The sequence below is a fragment of the Amphiura filiformis genome, chromosome 6, assembly GCF_039555335.1.
Source record: "Amphiura filiformis chromosome 6, Afil_fr2py, whole genome shotgun sequence".
NCBI lineage: Eukaryota > Metazoa > Echinodermata > Ophiuroidea > Amphilepidida > Amphiuridae > Amphiura > Amphiura filiformis.
In genome coordinates this window covers 69231724-69257228 of record NC_092633.1, presented here as the reverse complement: position 1 = coordinate 69257228, position 25505 = coordinate 69231724, and the positions used below count along the sequence as shown (strand labels likewise).

General features: G+C 37.9%; 2 protein-coding genes across 2 annotated transcripts in view; one reads left to right on the top strand and one right to left on the bottom strand.

Annotated features, from left to right (window-relative positions):
• The window catches only part of LOC140155928 (phosphatidylserine decarboxylase proenzyme, mitochondrial-like), a 30155-nt gene extending 23315 nt beyond the window's left edge, over positions 1–6840 (bottom strand). Inside the window, exons 1-3 of the mRNA XM_072178948.1 lie at positions 6751–6840; positions 3071–3202; positions 2574–2800 (exon numbers count right to left, since the gene is read on the bottom strand). Of these exons, the coding sequence (XP_072035049.1) occupies positions 2574–2800; positions 3071–3164 (321 nt within the window). The 5' untranslated portion in view covers positions 3165–3202; positions 6751–6840. The remainder of the gene's footprint in view (positions 1–2573; positions 2801–3070; positions 3203–6750) is intronic.
• A 1827-nt stretch (positions 6841–8667) lies between these two features.
• Positions 8668–20073, top strand: LOC140155927 (zinc finger SWIM domain-containing protein 7-like). The gene is made up of 7 exons (XM_072178946.1): positions 8668–8843; positions 13604–13696; positions 15039–15060; positions 16208–16310; positions 16773–16851; positions 17345–17370; positions 18172–20073. Exons 2-7 carry the CDS (start codon positions 13618–13620, stop codon positions 18292–18294), a joined length of 432 nt encoding a protein of 143 aa, XP_072035047.1. The 5' UTR covers positions 8668–8843; positions 13604–13617; the 3' UTR covers positions 18295–20073.
• The last annotated feature ends 5432 nt before the right edge of the window (positions 20074–25505 follow it).

The following is a 25505-nucleotide window of genomic DNA, read 5'->3' as shown; positions in this document are numbered from 1 at the left end:
ACACCCTCAATATTTTTCAAAATTCTGTTTTTACACGATTGTTATATACTTTAGCAAACTATCATACCCTGCAAAAATCAAGACTTGAGGTGCTGTAGTTTTGCTAAAATTCGAGATTTTTAATAAAACGCAGGAAGCGTTGTTTTATTATTACGATGGAAATATTAGTCGAACACGTACCCGATGTTCACAACACACTATGTATGTGCAAGACGGTACACACACACATGACACCAAAGGCCAGTGTTGTAGCACAACCGACTGAGTGGCTCGCATTGCTGAAATGCAAAAATTTTGACTTTCATATCTTGGAGGGGCGCAGAATCGATGCTGTATTGGTCAATTTGGCGCCCCCTAAGGGTGGCGCTCGGGTATGTTGCCCCCTGCCCCCATAGATACGCCACTGCGCGGGCTGATCAATCAAAGATCAATTTTGCCACCCCTTCATCAACAGCCCAAAAAGGTTGAACCCAGGCCTTGTCTTTTGAGGCGAGTGAGAGCGCACTTGCCATCACTCGCCTAAAATGAAGCCGAGGAGAGCTTTTTATCACTCGCCTATGTTATACTCATAGGTGTAGATCCCGGGGGGATGGGGGATAAATCCACCCAATATTTTGCCAGGGAGGATGGTCCATACAATCATCCCCCCAATGTTGACGCCTGTATGTGGGTTTCTGACCAAATTAACCTCTTATTTGGCCATTTTACCCCCAAAGCCCAAATTTTTTCACGCTACACGCAAATTTATTCCACTTTTGCACAATATTTCCGCAGTTTAGCATCAAAATAGCAAAATTTTTTCACTCGCTTCGCACGCATTTGTACCATAAACTTATTCTGTCACCAAAAGGTCCCGGATTCACTATATTTCAAGAATTTTTTCCAACCCCACCCCCCATGTCAAAAAATCTACGCCACTGGTAATACCAAGGGCGTAAATCGGTGGGGGACAGGGGACACATCCCCTCACTTTTCAAAGTGGGGGGACACAATATCAAATGTCCCCCCCACTTTTTGGTCCCCACCCCCCAAAAAAAAAAAAGGAAAGGAGAGAAGAGAAAGGGAGAAAAGGAGAAAAAGAGAAGAGAAAGGGAGAAAAAGAGAAAAAGAGAAGAAAAAAAAATGTTAAATTGCACGTAATTGAGTAGGCCCATCACTATGATCACTGCCCATACCTAAAAATCCGCACAGCCGGGTCGATCGTAAGTATAATATATTATAGGCCTGTGATTATTTTGGGCATTGCTTGAAGGCGGGTCCTCGGCCCAAAAGCCTGTACTGCGGGCCCGTCGATATGCAGGGCCCGTCACATTTTATCACCAAAGTCAGTTTTAAGACGAACTCAATGCTGACTTCAACATCAATCCATGCATGCTTTAGTAATAATTCTGAATCTCAAATCTCAAGTAAAATTTTGTAAATTGAATTAAGTCCCTTTTTTTTTATGATAACAGTGTAAAATTTATGCACCAAATGACTTCAACACCCCCTGCGTATACATAAACAAGTGGTCGCTTTCGCTTCTGTTTTAGTCCACGAATGGCTTATTAGGCCGTCATTTCACAATTTTTCAGCTGTTTCAAGCTAAAATTTTACACAATAATAGTGCCAAAATGGTCCACCAAATGGCTTCAATTAGGTCTTCATTTTGCAAGAGTTTCTTACTTCTGAGGGGGCACATCCCCAGACACCCCAGCGTCGCTGGCGCCAAATCTTGGCGCTATCGCGCCAAGTATCAATGACTAATAATTTTCATTGTGTCCCCCACTTTCAAAAATGGATTTACGCCCCTGGGTAATACTAATGCAAGTGATTAAAATCACTCGCCTACAGCTCACCTGACAAGTTTTGAGGAGAGTGATTTGTCACTCGCCAGCACTTTTCAAAAGACAAGGCCTATGAACCAATATTTTTTTTGATGGTTTGAAAAAGTGAAAAGCAAAAAAAAGTGGTTTAGCAACCTAAAAAAAGAATTTTATGTGTAGTTCCAATTTTTAATACCTTTTTTATTTTTTTTTACGCCTATTTATTTTTATCATTCTTTTTGCCGCTTCTCCATCCCTTTCTTTGCCACCCCTACTTTTACCCCAGGGGGCTCACCTTGGTCTGGGGTGGACATTTTAAAAATGAATTTAGAAGAGCAGCAACGATATCACTTGCATTACATTCCAGATGTTAAATCTACATCATATGCAAAATTTGAGGAAATTCGCACGAGTCCGTTTTATTTTAGGACCATTGGTTTATAACCCCCATTTTAGGAACAAAAATGTGATTTAAAAAAAACGGACTCGTGCGAATTTTCTAAAATTTTCAGAGTATGTAGTATGAACATGTATAAATATAATCAAGTAGTTGCCTTACCTGCTCTTCTCCGAAAAAATAAAAAGTCCTATACCTCAATGATAATGAAACCTAGGTGCCGCGCTCACACACCCAAAGCCCCTCAAAAAAATATGCACATGACTATCGTGTGGAAATACAAAACCAAGACTTCTCCAGTAAAATAGCACACCCTTTCAACTGCAACATTCTCACACCATTGCTTTGATCCTACAGTACTAAAACCTTACCTGGCGCTGTGAAGCTAAATAGTCCTCTGGACTAGCTACACCTAAAGCTTTTCTCCTCTCCCGCTTTTTGATGTGCCCATACTGCTGGTAGCAGATGTATGCAAAGCCAACACTTAAAGGGATAGGCACCCACTTGAGACTGCGGCTGTAATTCTCAAGGCCGCTAACAAATCTTGATGACCATGAGGCATTTCCAGAAGATGAGGAGGAGGAGGAGAGTCGGTGACCTGTTTGAAGAATAAAATGCAGTATTTTAAAGGGAAATTCTCAAGAATAAATCAATGCTGATACTTCATTTATGTACATGTACTCATTCTACACCACACCCAGTAAACTGAGCATAATGAGAAAATACATGAATAATTATATATTTTGATTTTTGAAATGAGCAAATACTTTTAAAAGATTGTATTTGTTATTATTTTGTAATACAATAATACAAAACTGAAAATCGCATACATAAAGTTACAACACAAACAAAGAATTATGTTACATACCTGGACACCTGTATGACTTTTGTATCAAAGGATGCCGGTAACCATGGAAACCTCTTCTGCATAGTACAATCAATATTTCACTGGTAGAATTCATGATAAATATTCTGCAAATTTATGTCTGGGCACAGTTACCTTCAAAAACAAAGAACTTATTATGACAAAATAAAATGAATTATTGGTTTATAAAATGACTCTGTTTTGAGAGCTGAAGAAGATCACTCATGAAGGTATAAACCAGGGGTCCGCAAATAGCGGCGCGCGAGCCACATGTGGCGCGCCGTGGCTTCCCGAGTGGCGCGCGGCGCCGTTTAGATTTAAAAAATAAATAAATAAACAATGCGATTCCCATGTTATCCTTGTAAAGACAGGCTAAAAAAGTACAAAATGTTGCACCAAATGGCGTCATTTGCACCTCAAATTTCAAAAAATCGATAGCTTCAGAGGGGGGGGGGGCACACCCCTCTGGCTCCCCCCGGCGACTTCGCAGCCATTGAGTGGCGCTTTTCAGTTTTCTTTTATTTCATGTGGCGCTTCAACAAATCTATTTGAGGAAGCCTGGTATAAACTAATTGGCCTAGTGATATTATAGTACATGTAGCACTAGCATGACTAGTAGTACTATAATATTTAGTCTACTTACATATATACCTCTAAGTAGAGGGAGTTCACACAAACTTGCGACAACACATCTATGTCACCAAACAAATTCCTGTCATATATTTAGCACAATCTATGTCACAAGAAGTTTTTCCAAACGGCTCACCAAAATTAAACTTGCCCCCCCGCTTCGGCCTGCCAAAATCGCTTGCCCCCCCTCTCGCCCGCCAAAAAATCTCCCCCGCCCTTGCACATGCCAGATTTTTTGGATCCCAATTTGCAAACTTTAATGGTCTATACATGTTGCAAGTGCAGCGAGCAAGAAAATTTGTATATAAGCGTTTCCGTACGGGTTTCCTAAGCCTTTTTAGAGCGTTTTATTTAAAAGGCGCCCCAAGAATGTATGCCAAAAAAACCCTCTCGGCTTGCCAAAAATTGCTTGTCCCCCTTTCGCTTGCCAAAATTTCTTGCCCCCAGGGCTCATAATTATTGCACATCCCTAATTGTATTTACTATTCATGTACGGGTGTCAGTGTATTATTATATTGCAGTTATCAGCAACATTCCTTATATTACATACACACACAGCCGCTCTGATTGAAGCATGACCTCACTAACTAGCACTGTGTTAAAGATATAGGACATTTTCTTTGTTAAAGGCTTCTAGCCAAAATAACCGGCCGATTTTTTTCGAACGTTGACTGTTGACTAGCAAATTTATCACAGATTCCAAAACTATTTTCCTTTTTGAAAAAAGTAATTAAAAAAATTGTGCTGCTACTGATTTTGTGAGACTATGTCAGATAAAGCTGCCAAACTTGCATGAAAATTCAATGAAGTTTTCCCCTCTCCTCTGACTGTGCGAGTTGCCTTCTTTCAAACAGCGCCACAGGTGAATTTCATTGGATACTGCCTTCAATGTGCTGGCCCCCTTTAACCGAAGGCTACTTTTTCACTTTCTGCACAGATATTCACCATCAGTTAGAGCTAGTTAGCAGCCCGGGTTAGCAGTGAACGTGAAGTACTTTATAACCAATTATTGATTTTTCACCGATGATTGGTCAGCGCTGTTGTCATGATTGGGTCTGTCAATATCAGTTATTGATTTGTGTTAGTTTAAGGACTGTTAACTATGATTAGGCGTGTAAGGGTCACGGTGGTGTCCTATGTGTAATGTGGGCTGTAACTGCAATGCCCATGGCCAATTGGCTACACCCATCGAATGTGTGTCATCAGCCCTCAGATCGGCCCTCAGACACACACATACAGGCATAGAGTTCTGCAGTAGTATACGCGGAAGATCATACTAACTAACATTCCCAATGGACTACCAAAACATACCACCTTCAATGTACAGCTCTAATTTTCTCCCAAATATGTTTCACTTACCATTTCTTGTTTGGTCCAAACTTGACCACCACATGGTGAAAAATTGATAGAATCCATTTTCAACATTTATGTTCCTTCAAAAATGATAATTCCATGTCAATATTCCCACCAGCAGCTTCCTAAATCTCCAACTTTCATGAATTGATCAGAGATGTTATCATAGCATGCTCTGACCTCTATGACAATGTGCTTGACCAAGCCTCCCAATTGCCATGTCAACTCCCAACCACACTCATTGGGAGATGCCTTCTTCCCAAATGCAGGATAGGATGTTTTTTTCCATCTCATTCCTTGCACTGGCTGACCTATTCTTCAATACCATCTAGTGCAGAGAATAAGAACTATGCCTCAAATAATGATGATAATATGCACACATGTTCCAGATAATGATGCAATATTGCACACATCATTGCACATGCATGGCATATGATATGTCTTGAAATACCCTCCACTCAAGCATGCAAGCATTAACCAATCAGGAGTTAACATGTTGGCAATTTAGAAAGGGTTGCCATTTCATGCATTTCTGCACACATTTGGTGCTATGGATTACTGTGCTCTGTAGACACACAGTGACTATTTTATTGCTTGCACTGCCTTGGGCTGTATTGAGGTGTAATAATTGGAAATCATACATTGAACATAATACAGCTGAAATTTGACTGTGGATATTTAAACTTTCTTGAACAAAGTGAATACAAGTTGGGGATCATATTTTTCAGATATGGAATAAGGGTTTTTAGTGCATTTTGAAGGTGGTAGGTGTGTGGGAATTCTCATAACTGGTGCAGATATCGTGTTTGAATGTAAACAACTTTGACAGCTTGTCCACCTTATATCTTACTTTGGTGTTATGCTGGGCAAGTCATACTGACGTATGACTTGCCCACACTGGGTATACTGCAGTAGCATGTTTTGTTGACATTTTGTGTAATGTTTACATCCATGACAGTTCTAATACCATCATCAGACACTCAAATACAAAGGATATCAGTTGGCAATCTTAATGTTATGCAATCAAGTTTACAACACTATCACTCTTACAATGAGCAGAAAGTCACTGAGTCACGAAATTCAAGTGCAAATATTGATTTAACCTGAAGTGGCCTAAGTACTGCAAATGACCAGATATAACCTTTCTGATTTTTATGTTATTTTGCAATAACAAAACCATGTTTTCCTTGATTTTGGTATGAAATTGAGCAAATAGAATTAATTGTCATGTCAATTTGGAGTTATAAGGGGCAACTAAAACTGATATGAGGTAAGTTTTATATGTTTGGAATCTGTATTGCCTATTCTGAAGGAAATATTGCCATGTAAACAAACCATCCCTTGGCCAATATGGACATGGTGTACTGTACAGCTATTCAGTACCCTGTTTTCCATGGGTGACTGTAGGAACCCATGGATTAGATCCATGTACCAATTGGCCATGGCCATGGGCCTGCCCTGGCCCATCATGCATGCATATAGTCCGAGGTGCTCTGACGATAACACTCCGATCGCCAGGCAATCTACGTTATTAGTAGGCCAGTGGGACAACGAAAACGCTACGTGAACGAGCTAGCATGCATATGGCATAACGCAATCCATCCCATGTAAGGTAACACAGTTTAATACTTTTAATCACATTCATTTAATTATATATCAGAAAAAGACCCAACATAAGACAATGAAATAGATATACATACTAGGCACAAGTGAGGATTTTGCAGTGTTTTCTACGTTTCCGTGACTTGCGTCATAAGAATTCCCACACATGTAACGTCCTATTCACAGCTCGTAGGCAATTATACAATGAGGGCGCTGACGCAGAAAACGGTCAGCCCTGGTCAGCACCACCTTAAGGACACTTACCACCCGTTAATAGACGAATCCAATTTCACGCATTCCTACACCTCAACGGCAGCCATAGCTGGGTCCCCGTCGGCTCCATCCCACCTAAAATGTGAAATGATGCGGCCTTGGAGGGTATTTTAAACTGCATTCTATCATCCGTGTTACACGTAGACAAAAGAATGATGACAGTTATAGGCCTACAACACAAAAGAATCTAACATCGAATTTTAAGCGGCTTTAATCCACCCAAGGCCAATTGGGCAGTCACAACACCAGTTAGGTGCTGCGGGGACCCAATAATGGCCGACCAAATCCTGACCATGACCTGGCTCGTTGGATTCTTTAAAATGGTCTGCGATATTTTCCCATGTGACTAAACATCGTAGATTGTGCAAACTATTCTGAAATTGAATTAATTTGCAAGAATAATAACTTGAGACAATTTGGTTAAAATAAAAGTATTTTGTAGGTTTTGACCCCGTGGAGCACAAAATAACGCGATAACTGTAGGGCCTACGTCAAAGGCTACGGTTAAACTTACTTTTTATGAATTCTTATGACCAAAGGAATACTTTTTAGTACTTTGGCCTGCATGGTTTTAACATCTTGATCCATTTTTAAACTTTGATGACCGTTTTCCCGCCATTTTGGAAATTAATTAATTTGGCTTTATAAATCATCTAGATATGTGTTCAACACATCAAAGCGGTATATAGGCCTATGCTCTGTCACCCGAAGACCCCCTATTTTTCCATGTCACCCAAAGACCCTTATACAAGTTCAATTTGAACAGCAACTTTCATTTGTTACTTATTTTGAAAAAAACAAAGAAATTTGAAGCCATTTAGAACTAGAAATTCGATTTTCGAGGTTTCTGTGGCGCTGTTTTGGCTCTCACCCAAAGATTCCATTTTAAAAAAGGCATGATGTTCTCACCCAATGATCGACCCCATATATGTTACATTTTGCTCTCACCGAATGCCAAAAGTCACTGGAAACCTCTGGCTACATAATGTTTATGTACAAAATATTTCTTGCAGATTAATTCGTTTAGCAAAGATATCGTGAAATTTGAATTTCGTTCTGGTGCACCAGAACGAAATTACAACGCATTGTCTATGCCCGGTCTATGGAGCAGTGTAATACACATAATCATGCATAACTCGCAAACGCAAAATCGGAATCAACTGAAATTTTGGGAATAGGCTTTTTTTTTTTCTTTTTTTTTTTTTTCGTGGATATGTACTGAAAAATGTCATAAAAAGAGGATGCTAGGATCACGAAACACTCCTTTAAACGGTGGAAGTGGTTCTTTGGATGCAAGAGCCAAAATGTGTGCAATGATTGTGTATAGGCTATGATTGAGTGAAAAAATAATAAATCCGAAATAATTTAGAAACCAGATAGTCGGTCTAGACTACAACATCACAATTTTGGCTTGAAAAAAATTTCTTTTTTAATATTAAAATATTTTCATTGAAAACGATATTTCACTATTAAAATAAAAATGGTGCACCAAATGGGTAAATAATGGTTTCATTTGGCCTCTCATTAAAAAAGAAATTAAAGAAACAATCCTGCGTTGCGCACAAATCCGTTGCCCGGTTCTCCCCCCCAACCCTTTTGGTGGTGTCAAGTAATCTTGCCCCCCAAAAAAAAAAAACTTTCCTGCAACCAATTACCTTTAGCGATAACTTCTAGTGGTGTGCGCCCATATAAACCTAATGACAAGCTTAGTGTACGCTTGCGCAGTAGCCTGAAGTAAAGAACCTGACAAGAAAGTACGATTTTCAAGTTTGTTCAGGTTTTATTTGATTTGTATTAAAATACCATAAAATTACCACCTTTTTACATGTAGATTTCCGGCACGTACAAGAACAAGTCATTAGGCACTTTTGTGGCCCTTATGGAGCAAATTGACAAATGATTGAAGTGCAGCAAATGGGTATGTCAGTTAGTAGAAGTGGAACTATGAATGATCATAATGTCTATACACATGATGCATGATACCTGTTATGTATAATTGGAACTTGCTCACGGCTCCGACCGAGAACAAGTCCTCAAACGTTCGAAATTTGTAATTACTACAACTGAGTCAAAACCATAATATAACATTTGCTGAGGAGAACGCCCTAAAAAAAATGTTAAAATTCTGGTTGTTATACGATTGTAATGTACTTTAGACTAGTAAACAAAGATACTCTGCAAAAATCAAGATTTAGGTGCTGTAGTTTTGTCAAAATCTGAGATTTTGAATACAACGCAGGGTTGTTTTATTATTACGCTGTTACGCAGTACGTGTCACACAGCGTGCGGGACACACACATCAGAGGGTCGCACCGTCAGTGGCGTAGCGTCATAGGGGCACGTGCCCCCCAATCGATCTGAAATTTTTAAAAAATCCAATAGGAAAATTGCCGAAAAACGGCTTGTGTTGTGTCCCCCCCACAATCAGACCTGGTGCCCGCCAATCATGGTCGATGACCCCCCATGTGATGACCCACTCTACGCCACTGCGCACCGTATTACAACCGCTGGAGTAACAATACATGCATTCGTGCTAGTAGTAAAATCCAATTTTCTTTGCTTTACCTCACTTGTTCGGCTCAAAATTAAAAGGGGACATGTCTGACAGTAAAAGCTAACATTTTATGGAAAATAAATCTATTTTTACAGAAATGTTATAATATGGCTTTAATGTAAACCTGTATTTTAGCTAGAGTATCTCGAGCTAGCCTTCTCTGACTAGGACTCTGACTTCTCTTAATCCTCTAGTATCATTGATTAGGAGCGACTAGAAATATTTCTTTTTAAATGGCGATTGGCGATATAGCGGCACCTGTGATAACAGATGTGTATTGATTTAGTTTCCCACCTGTACAATATAATTCTTTTCCTAGTGCTGTCGCTATGTGGGGCACCAGTGATTTAAGTCCAAGTCCAAGTCGATAGCCAGGTGCTGATTCTCCAAACTTCATTGCACTGGGTGTTTACAGTGGTGTCCCCAGCCCCTTCAGCTTCGAAAGAACTTATCAGTAGCAGGAGACTTTCCACATCTCGCCAAAATTTGGGGTGCAGAGTTTTGTGCAAAAAATGTTTCTTGCTTAGGGGCCGTAGTTTTGCTGGTTGAGTGCAACTCATTTTGCTTTAAATTAATGTCAACCCCCGACATAACATTATCACACTCTGAGACACTGTGTCGCTGTCCTCCACCAACCTCCAGTAAACAATGTTACATGATATTGATATTGATGCAAATGGTCTCAACTTGTTATTCTGTATTCTGTCAAGGCAAACTGGATAGAAGGCAGTGTTGTAGTCAAGTCCTCATCATCCGAGTCCGAGTCCGAGTCCTTGGTGTCCGAGTCCAAGTCCGAGTCCGAGTCCCTGCCAATTTCTAATGTCCGAGTCCGAGTCCTCAATGTTCGAGTTCGAGTCCGAGTCCGAGTCTGAGTCCTTATATATCAAATTCAAGCCCCGGGTTTTTCACCAATACTTTATCAATGTAGGCCTATACTTAACCAGAATTTTAGTTCTATATTATATTCTTGTAAATACATAATTTGCTAGTCATACCTAGCATGCCAGGTATTGTTTTGGGGCTGTGAAATTGCAAAAAATGCTTATCTCAGCCTGCCAAAAATCCCTTGCACCCCCTTTGCACATGCCATTTTTTGGGGATTCCAATTTACAAACCTTAATTCAGGCATGATAATTTTCCTGCTTTTGCAGGATTTCCTGCTTTGTTGTGGTCCAAATTTCCGCACTTTTAATTTCAGCCCGTTTTTGGCCTTTTTAGCCTCATTTCACGCACTTTTCAGGTTTTTAATTCGGATGATCATTCTCATGCCATGGTTTAGATATATGTTGCGAGCGCAGCAAGCAGGGAAAGTTGCATATGTAAGCATTTTGGTACTGTTTTCTAAACCTTTTTTTTTTTTTAGAGCGTTTTATTTGAAAGGTGCCCCATATGTGCCAAAAATTGCTTGTTCCCCCTCTCGGTTTGCCAAAAATTGCTTCCACCCTCCCTTTTGATCAGCCAAAAAATTCTTACCCTCAATTTTACCTTCCCCCAACGCTCATCAGCCCCATACCTTGGAAACAGAGTTTAATCACAGACTCACAGTAACTTATTTAGGCTTGTGTTTTAAAGAGGCAAAAGATGCAATATAACATTCAAAATATGACGTCACTACCAAACTTCCGGTGCCAAACGAAGGGGGTGTTGGATCTGGCTGTAGGCCTATGCAGTATTATTCCGGGGGTGGGGTCACTCACATGTAAAGATGGTACGGGTATGTACAGTGGATGAAGGTCCCTTTTTCAGGCTCTCTGGCAGTTCCTTAACGCGGCTGTGTACTATAGACATTGTTTCTTTCACGAAATTGAGTTTTTTTTTATATTTTTGTACTTTGTTATGTTTTTTATAAATACAATGGATGAAAATCCAGATTTGTAAACTCCAACTGCAATATTTTAAGGATTTTATTTCACTATTCCACTCGTGTTTGAAATTGAAAAGGAAAGAAAATCTTTGTTGTACCAGCCAGGGTACACGCCTTGCAAGCAATAACGCTTGTCGCGTTGCGTATTCATGCAATTTGTTAACAGCATAAATACGCTTACGCATCGCCGACGCTTATCTGCATGCGAGGCGCATCTTATGGAAACAACACGGAAGCACTAATTTCACAAAAACCTAGTGGTTAAATGGCTCCGTTTTAGCTGATAAAATGTGGGTTTTTTCAAGTTCTTTTCCCCGATTTAAATATCAAGTTATGAATGGATTTCACTCAAACTTCTCAAGGGGCCGTGGATTTACTCGATGTTCATGTAATGTAAGGTAGAAAAACGAAAACTGCCGCATTCTCATGTGAGATTCGATGAAAGTGCAAAATGTGACCACTTTAAACTTCAACGGCCATTATTTCAATGTTCATTTTCTCGGTAAAATGACGATTTAGGTACACGATAACTCAATAAATACAGCATCTATAGGTAAGCAAATATGATCATCGTATGAAGCATGATCGACTCAAGAAACAGTTTTCCCATTTTTTTATATTTTGGTCTATTTCGATTTTAGGCATCATTTTGTGCAAATATGCATTTGTGAATTTTAAAAGTTCATTTTGATGCCTTATATGGTCAATATCTCAAAAATACGGCCAATATCAAAAAATTAAAAAACCGTTTTTGGAATGGAGCCTCAAGATTGAGCTAAAAACAAAATGAAATATTTTGGAAAGAGTGTTTTTTTGTTATGATGTACCTAACAAATATTGCCAAAAACTCACTTTTTTGTGATTTTCTTCATAATTGTTGTTTTTACCCCAAATCTGTATTTATATTAAGATTTATTGATGTCTAGCCTTCATAAAAATGTATACTTTTATATGTCTTGCGCGAATAATTACAAAGTTATTGCACTTTTACTACATGCATGTCTGAGAGTACACAGCCTCCTTAAGACCCGCATTTGCATCATGCTCCACTTTTTTGTTCATTGAGCCTAACACTCTGAAAATTGTGTAAAGCTCTTTAGATCAAATTTGGATACACATTTTGAATTTGTTAGCTCAAAGCCTATAATTTGGCCCAATTTTATTTCACAGACCTCCACAAAAATGTTGAAATTTCAGTTCATCAAGCCCCTATTTTGCCCAGATGATGGTGGATGCGATATCGCTATTTTTGACGTCGCCGTTGGATTAACACATAATCATGAAATCTTCACAAACAATTCTAAATTTGTTATGTGGTGTCAAAGCAAAATTATCTTACTCTAAAACCGTTGGGGTTCTGCAAAGTACCCCACTGCAAGTATGTTAATTGTCCATTTATAATCGCTAACCGTGTATTGTGAATGGGGCTGTCAGCCCTGTATCTTCGCCAGCCTCGTACGTCCGTGTTGCGTGTCCTATGCCGCCTGATTTTGCCCTCAAATCAGTTCTTAGTTCACAAAGTTCAGCGCCGCACACCCAAAATTAACTTGAGTGCCCCAGAGTATTATTATTCATGTATATACATTCTAGACTTGCGTCTATAACAAAGCTGTCATGTCAAAATGATTATGATTAAAATCCATTTAACCAATTAAAGATATAACTGAAAGCAATCTTGCTTTTTGGTTGTACTTTTATTTACAAACTGAATTTATTTGCATGCAAAATTACTTAAATTAATCATGTGATGTGATCATTGATCAAGCATGAGAAGAAGTTTACAATGAACGAAAATAAAATACCTAAAAAGACCCTATTTTGCCGGACTCGAGGAGGACTCGAGGAGGACTCGAAGCCGAGTCCTTGGGGTCCGAGTCCAAGTCCTTAGCTTCCGAGTCCAAGTCCGAGTCCTTGAAAAAAAGGACTCGAGTCCGGACTCGAGTCCGAGTCCCGAGTCCTCCAACACTGGTAGAAGGACTGAAGGGGCAAAACAAAAAGTTACAGAAAGTCACACTATTTGGAGGGTTGGAACAAAATTGATTACGGTACCAGTAGAAAGTCACACTATATGGATTGGAAGGTTGGGACAAAATTGATATTTTTTATCTACATACAATTTCATCTGTTGCATAATCCCCACAGAACACAACTCATGAATGATAAAAAACAAACCCAGTCAGCAAACACAGAACCCAGAATGTTGTTTTGACTGAGGGTGTTAGTCTAACCATTCTTGTAACTAACTGCTGGTCTCTTCTAGATTTGTGATATGATATGGCCAGTCATCTATTGAACAGTGTTCAGAGCCAGTTGCTTATGCACTTCAAAACTTCATATGAAGAAAATGGTACAGGTAAGTAAGGGTGAAAATAAGAGCTTCTCCCCCAGGACGCAGTTTGGGAAAAAAGTTAAGTCCTGGTTCATCTGAATTTAGTCGGGACCAGGACTCACTTTAGTCTAAGCAGGGCTCACTTTTGTTAGTTAGAATTGAAGCCAATATGCCCTATCCAATGGCACAATAGTCTACTTTCAACAACAACGGGTCAAAATTCTCAAGCATTGTGTTTTAGATTAAAATGTAGGGAGGCACAAGATGACCACAGATAGTGTGTTTATTTTATTAAAAATGACTGATTTCAATACAATTTTAGCCTGTTAAGGGGTAAGGTGTATCAGTGGTGGGGGGTCATAAAGTTTGCAATATTATTGACGCCAACTTTTTGTAAATTTGAGACCCCCCCTTCCGAAAAGAAAATGATAGCCCCTTTTAACTTTAAGTTTAAGGACACCAAGAATGCAAAAAGTGTAATTTTGAACTGGGTAAAATCTTATCAATAGACTTCTATTATGAATAATGATATTTAGTCACAATTTGTGAATAAACTTAGACATAAAACTATTAGGTGAAGCCATAAAAAACAGCTCCCACTGATTGCATTTAAGGGAGTGATTTATAGCGTGCATCAAAAGCATTTAAGGAGAGCTGTAGGAGAGTGACAGATCCTACTATCCTCAAAAACAAAGGTCTAAATTCTGACCTCATATTGTAGAGAAAGCCCATTTTGGTTCACCATTTCCTATTTTTTGGGTATTTAAAATATACACAGACTGTATGGTGACAGGCTATGGTTCAGGACAAAAAGAGTGTAGCCTGATGTTATGATTTTTATTCTCAATTGGCTACAGTAGGCAACTCACGAGCCTGAAATAAGTCACATAGCCTGCTTACTTTCACCCTTGCAGGTAAGGTATTTCTTCATAACATTGTTATTAATTGACTGGTCATATGATTGTGAATCAGTACAAGTGGCAAGGCAGGCCCCCGGGCAGGCCAGTATCATTCATTATAAAGTTTTGATGAATCCAACATATAATAATGAAAAAATTGGATGCTTTTCACCCAATATTTATTGGTCTCGCTATGAGTTTTAAAATATTGGACTCGACTACGTCTCGTCCAATATTTTAAAACACATAGCTTCGACCAATAAATATGGGCTCAATGATCCAATTTTATATCAAACTCAGTCAGTATAATAATAATATAAGAAACCGTGACATATAGCTACCTAACGTTAGTATAATGGTGCATATTCCAATTTTAACCATTCATTTTCACACACAACCATACATACATTCAGTTAGTATTTACCATTTAATTAAATTTCACCATAATTTTCTCCTTTCATTTTCAGTGTCAGATGAAATGTTGACAGTGTAAGTAGTGGAATAAATGATGATGATTTAATGGACAGGGAAAGTCATAACCAATAGTGCCCCTCCAATAGAATGACTAGTGTGATACATGCTTATATTCTTGATCTTCAAAGAGAGGAAAATAATGGAATTTTTGCAATAATGATCCAAGTACCAATTTATGAAACACAACTTATAATCCCATAAACAGATTTAATTTAAATCTACTTACTAGAATGGCTAGAATTACAGCAAGATTTGAGAAAAAGAAAGAACTTTAAAAAGAAATTTGTTTCTAAAACTTTCTTGCAGTTCATACATTTCTGGTAGCCTTTCAAACGCAACTGGACTATTTATTGTTTTCTTGCAGTTCATATTCCTGGCATCCTTAATGTTTCACATATTTAGAAGTAAACCTTAGTGAGTGAGATGACTTTGACTTTACAATGTTTGCATCTTAACCAAATGGTTTAGTTTAGTTTATAAAGGGCTGGTAATTTCCATACATTTAGATGGCATCGCAGCATTAATTATACCTTCAGGGGGCACGCCATAGTTTTTTGGTGTGTATGTTCCCGCAGCACTGGAAATGGTGAGTGTTTGGGAGCTTATGGTGTGTTAATGAAAGGGCCTTTCGGAGAGGCAAATTGTTTAAATCAAAGGTCTTTTGGCTGTCTTGTTGAAAATTGCCTGGGAAAAAACAAACATGGAAAGACTCAGCAATTTTGAAGTCTGTGTCATCCCGAAATGGGTCTTTAGGGGAGCATGCTGACGCGTATAAAGGCACAAAATGCATCTTAACCAAATGGTTTAGTTTAGTTTATAAAGGGCTGGTAATTTCCATACATTTAGATGGCATCGCAGCATTAATTATACCTTCAGGGGCACGCCATAGTTTTTGGTGTGTATGTTCCCATAGAACTGGAAATGGTGAGTGTTTGGGAGCTTATGGTGTGTTAGTGAAAGGGCCTTTCGGAGAGGCAAACTGTTTAAATCAAAGGTCTTTTGGCTGTCTTGTTGAAAATTGCCTGGGAAAAAACAAACATGGAAAGACTCAGCAATTTTGAAGTCTGTGTCAACCCAAAATGGGTCTTTAGGGGAGCATGATGACGCGTATAAAGGCACAAAATGCATTTGTTGCCATTGTTTCTATATCACTTTATTTCAGGTTGAATTTTACCTTCCATGCACCTGTTTTACAAAGTCTGGATTTAGTCGATCATGGCAATGTTACTCATCTAAGTAGCCCATCAGGGAGGAGGGTATATCAGGTAAGATGTTTTAAACAGACTGTATTCCCAAGTGCTGTACTCCTCTAAATATTATGTTATAACTTGCTGATATCTTACTTTACCATAATACATTTTAGGCTTGCAAATGTCATCTTAGCCCAACAAAGGCAATAATAACACATTCCACCAAACAGTGGATGTTGTTTTCTTGAGGCCCATCACCCAAACAAGTGTATTCTTTAGTTTTAAGCTTAGTAAAATTACTCCAACAGTTTGGATTCTATTAGCAAATTTGTGTATTATTATGGCCAATAGAACAGAACATTTAACTTTCAGAGTGGTAATCACCAGACTGGGGTCATGATAAAAATAATTATGAGCTTTCATCTGATACCAACAAATGAATTTTGAGCGACAAGTAAAGGGGGTTTGGAGTGGAGATGCAGCTGTAAATTGGTTGACACACCTTTCATTTTGTCTTGTAATTTTCACTTTGTACAGGTTATTGGTAGCTCTGGGAAACCTTACACGTGTCTACCTTCCAGTGGCTTTTGCTCTTGTCCCTATTTCACCTATGGAGGTATGTTGTTTCAAAATTTACATTTTAATTTGATGTATATTGTTGGACGAAAGAGATAACAGACCAACTCCTAACAGTCAAAGTCTCAGCATCACCCAATAATGAGGGCCAATTGTTCCATGAAATGCAACAGGCAATACGTACCACATATTTTTCTCTATCGCGTATATGTGAAGGCACGCAACGCTGGTGTGATCGTTAAACGCGGCACGATGGAACAATCTGCCTCTTGAATATGCAAGAATTCACAGACTGGTTGTGAATAGTCTGTAGCAGTTTGTAATTGTAACATACTATTGCACAATAATTTTTCAGTGAGAGATGACACAAAATTTTTGGAGTTTACTGATGTGAGAATCAAACGGAGGACATTTGAATGACAGATATTTTCCACTTACTCTCTAATCATCACAAAATGAATCTTTATACTTTAAATAACACACATGTTGAATCAGATAATTTAGTGGTAACACTTGGTTTCTTTATTTTGTAGTTCTGAAGAGGAAAGAAGTTCCCATGGTAAGTGATAAAAAAACAAACAACATTAAACATTTGAATAATAATATGGAACATGACAAACTTGTAAATATCTGTGTTTGTCACTCATACATAAATTCTAGACAGTTCATTTGTTAATTACCATTTGATAGTTTTACCATCAGCCAACACCATGTTTAATAGTTTTTACCTTCCCATTCCCAACAATGCTTATGCTGCACAATACGTACCAAGACTGTGTGCATTTTTCAGATACAGTATGCGTGCCATGTACATGCATAGTAGAGATGGCTCAGTCCTACTCCTTAGCTTGATTTGCATGTTATTACCTCATAGGCTTGCCAGTTAAGTTATGGCTAAATTTCAATCAAATGAATTAAGCCATAGCAGATCCGGTGTTGTAAAATATGAAATATTATTAAATGTATGTATGAGTGATATAGAAACAATTAACTAATTATCTTAATTGTGTCTTAACTCAGTGATGTTCCATTAGGCCTAAAAAAATTGTTTGATTGGCGTAACCCGACCGACCCTAAAAATAGGCATGACCCTAGACTTTTTTTCTTATTTTTTTGCAAACAAATTTTTATAAATGTATGTTATGCCAGTCAAACAATTTTTGTAGGCCTTATGGAACAATCATTGTTCACCTTGTTTCATATTTCAACCATTACACTCATAGACAGTTAATTTTTTTTTTTATAATATCTTGCTGTTCTGTAACAATAACTACTACAACTACTAAAAATACTTGTATTACTACCACTTACTTATTCAATTACCAGTACCATTACAAATTAAACCATTTGTTTCTTACAGTGTAAACATTTACTTGCTGTGTACATCAGTTGCTGCATGAATAAATGTCAGGATGTGACCATCTCAGATGAGAACATGACACAACAGATACTTGCATGCTTGCCATCTGACACAAATGGATGAGTTAACCAGGGACTGACCACCCACTCATCACAGCAGTCTTTCCCAACATTGCTTTTCCTTTATTTCTTTGGTTATGTTAACTTTAAGTTATATAATACTAGCTTGAACAGTACTAGAAATTGCAAGCCACATGACATTAGAAATTGATGTCAAATACGTACTCAAATGAGGGCAATGCAAAATGTGCAAAACACAGTGCAAGTTGGAATTTTGTTAATGTTCAAATGGGAGACAAGATAAATTTCTGGCTACCAGTATTTTGGTACAGATATATTGATAGAAAGAAAGATGTGATGAAACAACAGCTTTACATCATTCAGTGCCAAGTATGAAGTTAATTTGCAAACCCTGTCAGGAGAAGATTGGCTCTGGTCTCTCATTACCACCTATGGACTTTGTATGTTGTGGTTAATAGAAACTTGCAATATAAGTAGTAATGCAATTTCAGAGTGTACACTACAATTGAATTTACTGCATCACAATCAAGTTAGTTCATAATGCACCAAGAATACCAGCCTGCTGCATTCTTAGTGTGAGTATATGCTAAATGATTTATATGGTGTGTATGTGCGTTAATGGTTATAATGTGTGTCTTGGGCCACATTTGTCAGCAAATTCCTGTAAAGTGTACCGAGGCTTGTGGATTTATGCCTGTGAATAACATACCATCATTGTGCTTTATATTTTGTTTTAACTTGAGTTTGGTAGTGACGTTGGTGCTTTTGTGTGGGTACTACTACTACTACCACCAGAACCACCTTTGTAAGTGTGTGTATACATAGGCTCTGTGGCTCTGTGGGATTATGTTGCCATACCATAAAAACTCAATGTGCTTATTTGAAAACATTTTTAGCACTCTTTTACGGTATTTGATCCAATACTGCAGCCACAAAATAAGCATCTACATCACTACATATACAAAATTCAAGGTGAAACAAAGTATAAACACATTCTTCAAACTTTGCAAATTTATAACTGGCATCAGTGCAATTAATCTATTATGTTTAGATTAATAAAATTTATTGATGAGAGGCAGAGAAAATCAAGATGTATATATATCAGGGGTCTAATTCTTCAGGATTTTTTTCTTGATTTCAGGATTTTTTTGTGACCAAAATTTACGCATTGTATTGATTCTCAGGATATTTCACTTAGCTTTGAATCACCCCCTGGTATGTTGGTCACTATTGTGACTAATTCTGATCAGCATTTGCCTTTGTAAGTTGTATGTTTGAGTTATTGAAGTAAGATACACCAAACTTAGTGTGCATTTTTTTCTGTCTCAGAAAATACAATTTAAATGCTGTCTCAGAAACAAATGATTCAATTTGGTGGCAGTGTCTGCATGTAGATTTTACATTTTGCAATGTGTGATTGAACAATACCGAAAAGGCTACAATACATCTAACTTGCTTAAGTTGATTACATCACATATACCATATAGTATACAAGCAAATTTTGTACCAAAATTAGATTCACATAATCACTAATAATATTATTGTGAATCATTTTGCATTGTAGAAACACATCTATCCATTTGCGGACAATGCTTGAGTGAAAAATCAATCACTATACATTAACGTTGAGAGCAAATGTTATATAATAGTTGTCATCGACATTTACCATGCAAATGATAACATTAATTGAATATATCATCTCCTTAGATTACTTTGCATTCAGCTGAAAACTAACTGTATCAAGTTTGATCACAAAGCTGACCTTGTCAAACCCATCTGTAATGAACCTAGAAGCGGGTCGAAAATGTTTATTAGTGTAGAAAAAATACGAGGGGGTATCAAAAGTTTTAGAAATCGCACAGAAGTGAAAGAGCTATATCAATGAAATTTTGTCAGTGCAATCACTGGTCCTTATGTACACTATGGTGCAAAAATGTCCTCATAAGTATGTTTATTTTTTTTTTACAGGAGCTAGATGTCACTACCTGCCTATGTAACCGCATAACCAGCAAAATGGAGAAAATTGAGGCATGCAGCATGATTAAGTTCCATTTTAAGGGTTACAGTGCCCAGAAAATCTGTGATGAAATAAAATTCCTTTTCCAAAACTGACAGTGACATATCACAATCACCATTGAAGATAACTTTCATTTCATCATCAATTTTCTAGGCACTGCAACCCTTCAAAAGCAGGATCTTAATAATGCTGCTTGCCTCAATTTTCTCAATCTTGCAGTTTATGCGCAGTAACTGGGGCAGCGGGTTATTGGCATCTAGTGCCACCTGTAAAAAAAGTAAACATACCTATGAGACCATTTTTGACCATAATGTACATAAGGACCAGTGATTGCATTGACAAAATTTCATTGATATAGCTCTTTCACTTCTGGGCGATTTCTAAAACTTTTTGATACCCCCTCGTATAATTGACATTTTTAATCACCCTGTTATAACTAAACTAATTTCCATGCTTATTGAGAAATACAATTTGTATGTCATGAAAAGAACACTAAATGTTGATATTTTTGGGATGTTGAAGAAATTTAGGGATCAAATCAAAACTCGACCGCCGGTTGCCCGCCGGTTCCGGGCGGTTCCGTCCGGTTGGCAGAGGTCATTTGTATATGAATATTCAAGAATGCATGAGTAGCAACCGCCGGTTGGTTTAAGCACATAACCGGAGAGATTAACAAAATGTCGATATGTTTATTTCATGATCACAATAAGCGCATACTTGAAATTTCACGGTCACAATAGCCCATACTTGAAAGTATTACACGATGATCGATTTTCTTAGTCTTGTGTCTATTGGCTTGTCATCAAAGCAAATTAATTTTGGAAATGATTTCTTGTTTATGGTTAAAATTACTTGAATATATCGCCATTGTTTAGATCAGTTAATTTCAGTGCAGAACAGTGTTTCAATGACTTCTATAGGTTAAGTAATTTAGAAGTTGTGAATTTATTATTTTATGAATCACATAGGCCTGTATTGGTGATGGACATATTTATATCGTCATTAGTTTAAATCTGCCTCCAGAAGGCTCTCATTTTTGAGATTCGTGTTCAAGTTCGAGATTTAAAAAGGAATTTTCAAGGGACTTCTACGCAGATCTACTCACAGAATGGCATTACCGAGAGTCTCAGCCGAGATAGAAGCGTCGGCGTCAATAAAATTACGATTCCGTCTATTTCGGCAACAACAATTTTATGATCCCACCACCGACACACCCCTAAACAGGCTAAAAATGTATTGAATCTATTTGAAGAAAACAAACACACTACCTGTGGTCATATGACTCCCTACAGTTTGGTCATCAAAGTTTTTATGACCCCCCCCATTTGTCTTTGCAAACATTTATGACCCCTCTCCTTCCGGTATACTTGGGACACCTACCCTCCCCCCTCCGAAAAATGATAGCCCAAAATGGGGTTGATCTTCGGTCTAAAATAGACCGAAAGAAAGATTTTGTCCGTTTCTGACGACTGAGTATGGGAGGGGAATGACTTGCCACCCTGCCTCCTGGCTAATCTCCATTGGTGTTGATGAAGGGCTCGGTGGTGAGGGGTGATGGGATTCGTATATATTTGGTCGATCTTGTAAAATCATTAGTTCTTCTGGCACATCACCTCAACGAGCCTGGCCAACATCATTGTAGGCCAAATATACCGGCCTAATATGACCTAGATTACGAAGCTAGTGTAGTTTTTATCCCCCTCTCTCTCATGTGATGTGACACATCACATGTGTCATGTGATGTGACAAATCTCATACCCTTTTCCACCTCTCCATATCCTCCCTCTCCGTCTTCCTCTCACCCTCTCGCTTCCCTTCTTTGGTCATCTTATGACCCTACTCTTTCTTTCTTTCTTTCTTTGATTCATTTTTTTTTTTCTTTATTTCGATTATAAACACAGTTTATGAAAAATGTATTACCCTTGTGTTTTAAAACATGCAGAATTGCGTGATCGCGATTATCCCCTCGGAAATGAAACTTTAAAATAGGTTTTGTCTAACTTGTCACGATGTAAAATAATTAGAAATAAATAGACCAAGTCTCTGCTTATATTTTATCAAAACAAAATGCTTAAAGTAGCTACATTGATTGAGAAGAACTCCGAGAAGGAAAATCGATTATTCATATTCCCGCTCCTATTGTACACAATTTGAAAAGAAACCACTTGAAATCACTCCACCTATTCACTGATGATACCAACCGCCATATGAACCAGGGTGTGACGACTGACCTCATTACTGTGTATAATTTAGAACCGGACGGAACCGCCCGGAACCGGCGGGCAACCGGCGGTCGAGTTTTGATTTGACCCCTTACAGAATGTGATCCTTCAGAGGTTGACATTACATTATAATTCAGTCTTATTTGACAGAAAACAAGATAATGGTAATTGTTAAAATACTACTTATTCTCTACAGACTACATACAGTTACCATAATGAAAACAATATTGATACTAGTTTTTAGAAATTTATCATATCACACAGGCATATCATGCCCATAAGGATTTGGATACTTCTTTCATGAATTATGATTATAATGTGTGCAGCACAAATTATATAAATTTAATCCATTTTTGTACACATCAAGACTGTCATTTCAGATAAGGTCTATATTTATTAATTTTGAGTGTTTCAATGTAAGATGATGCACGATCCTTCAAATTTACTGATGAACTGAGTGCACATGAGCATCGATAGACTGTACATGTGAACTGAATTATATTTTAATTCCTTATCCCTATTGCATCATCCTGCATCTTCATTTACTTAGTTGCTTACAGGTTGTTCACTTAATACAAGTTATTTTTACTTTTGACTTTATAGTTATGAAATTTTAAAGAGTTTTTTTCTTATTGCCGTCATTTGAGGAGAAATTTAATATGCTGTAAACTGAATGCATGTATTTCATGTTTTAATAAACATTTTGATTTTATATAATTATGTGTTTGACTCCTGATATTTCTTATCAAACCTAGATAAATTATGAACAGGGAGGTGCTTGAACCCCAGTCTAGAACTTTCTTTTTGGACTGGTAAAATTAAAGATATCTTGCTGGCTGTTAGCACTTTTAAGCTGTTCAAAAACAACTATCATGTCCATGGAGAAAAGTTCTTGTCAGGCTGGTAACTTGTATTGATCGCCTGTTCGACTGGATAGTGGCCAAAAGTTGAAGGTGCACCCCAGATCATGAACCATTTTATTTTCAATTGCATTCATGATGAGTTTCATTTACTGTCAAGGTAAAACAGATATGTTCAAAACTTCACAGAACCAACATTTGTATATTTGTCGTTTCTTTTCTTTCCAACAATGTAACGCAGTAAAAACATCAGTAATTGACATCACAATTATCATACAAGCATGAAACAAACCATGAAAGAATTATAATAATTTTCATAACACATATGGTAGTTAGTATTTTACTTTGATAGCCTGATGCAACGATAAAGCATGGCAGTTATGTCTCCCACTGGTTGATATCAGCATAGAGACCAGATGGCATGGTTTCCCAGTCGTCTTTGGTGATTGGACTCAATTCTTCTGTCATCACCAGCTGTACTCGAAGATTTGGCTTCAACATTATACTTCTTGGGTTCAACGTAACTTTGAGTGTCTCTGCAACAGAGGTGTTACTTGCAGGTACTTCTGGAGGTGCAGAGCTTATTTCAGTATTTCGTGCTGTTGGGGAGACAAATTTAACATCAATATAACAACCTTTGTGGTAGATAATCACCAATTTTTAGAATTCATAACGTTTGAAATCTGGTTTGTGAATTACTATCCAAATAATACTTTACAAAAACGAAAGTCCAACATACTCTGCTTTGAATTCCATACCTTGTCTTTTGTTCCATTCTTGTTGTAACATAGCAAGAGACTTTCCTTTGAAAAACACCGACTTCCATGCAACTCTGGATACTGACATGACGGTCTTACTCATAACTGCAGCTGTCCATTGACTAGGACCACTAAAGCGACCTCTACTCTTGTCTGAAATGATGCCTTTGGAATCTAGCGAACCTCGGTAAACTTTACCCTGTTGAACAAGTAGTAGTTGGAATAAATTAATCATGTTAATGTAACGTAAAGCAAAAACAGCTCATAATAATGGTTTTCTTTTTCAATTATATGATATCATTTTATTATAATTATTGCAGAGATTTCAGTCAGTTCAAGTATTGAACAATCGAGTTTCAGCCCGTGTGACTATAGAGTGAGGCAAACTATGGAATCAAAAAAAGGGTATACTTTGGCACATTTGACCTTGACTCGGCAAAGTGGTCTTAACTGTCATTGTTATTTTTTTAATTCTCTTACATGTCGCCAGACCTTGGCAGGTTCTTTGTTTTTTGTGGTGTTATTTGGGTTTTTATATTTAACAGAAAAACGTGTCAAATGTCACTAAATTAAGGATTTAGCGTTGTTATCCACAGTAAACTCGCAATTTCAAAATGACTGAAAATTCCTGACTGCAACGGCAGTTTTTTAATGAAATATAAATATTGTGCATCAAATCAAACCAATTGATTGAATTTTTTCTTGTAAAAAACGCATTTTGAGAAAAAATATGATGCTCGCAGTTTTGAAACAAATACATTTCTTTCTACCACTTACGTCCCCACTGTATGCTAAGGATAGCACATCTTGTCCTGGCTGGAGAAGTTTGGCCTCAAGAAGTTGTATTACAGTTGCTGGTTTCCTTTGTAACTGTTGGCTCTGCTGCGATTGTTGATGATCCAAGGTTCCTGAAGGTGGTAGACCTTGCTGCCTTGAAGCAAAGACGCCGGAGTTTGATGAGAAAGTGACATTTTTAGATAGGTGTGGTTGTAGAGGCTCAGGAAGGCCCGAGTTCCATGTGGCTGTTTCCGAACTCACAGGTAGTACTTTATTCGGTATTGCAACAGGCGTAGTGGCTATTTTGAATGATTGGCTACTTGCTGGAGTAGCTGCTGCAGAGACCACAGTGGACGGAAATTGTCTGCTTGGAATATGAAGATCAATCCGCTTCGTAGAGGGAATTGCAGTGAGTGATTGAATATTTGCTGAAATTCTGCTTGGAATGGGAATGTTTTGAGACATTATAGTGGGTACTTGCCTGCTGACAGTAACTTGTGTACTTGGAAGATGTTGCTGATGAACTGTTAGGGTTGGTTGTGTATGGGACATTGGTGTGCCACTTGTCACAACAGCAAGCTTACGACCTTCGGGCATTTTTTGGTCAAAACGATCAAGAC

Coding starts and splice junctions, on each gene's coding strand:
- LOC140155927 (XM_072178946.1), top strand. CDS start 13,618: ATGGCCAGTCATCTATTGAACAGTGTTCAGAGCCAGTTGCTTATGCAC. Junction 16,852..17,344: donor TCCCTATTTCACCTATGGAG/GTATGTTGTTTC, acceptor TTTATTTTGTAG/TTCTGAAGAGGAAAGAAGTT. Junction 17,371..18,171: donor AGAGGAAAGAAGTTCCCATG/GTAAGTGATAAA, acceptor TGTTTCTTACAG/TGTAAACATTTACTTGCTGT.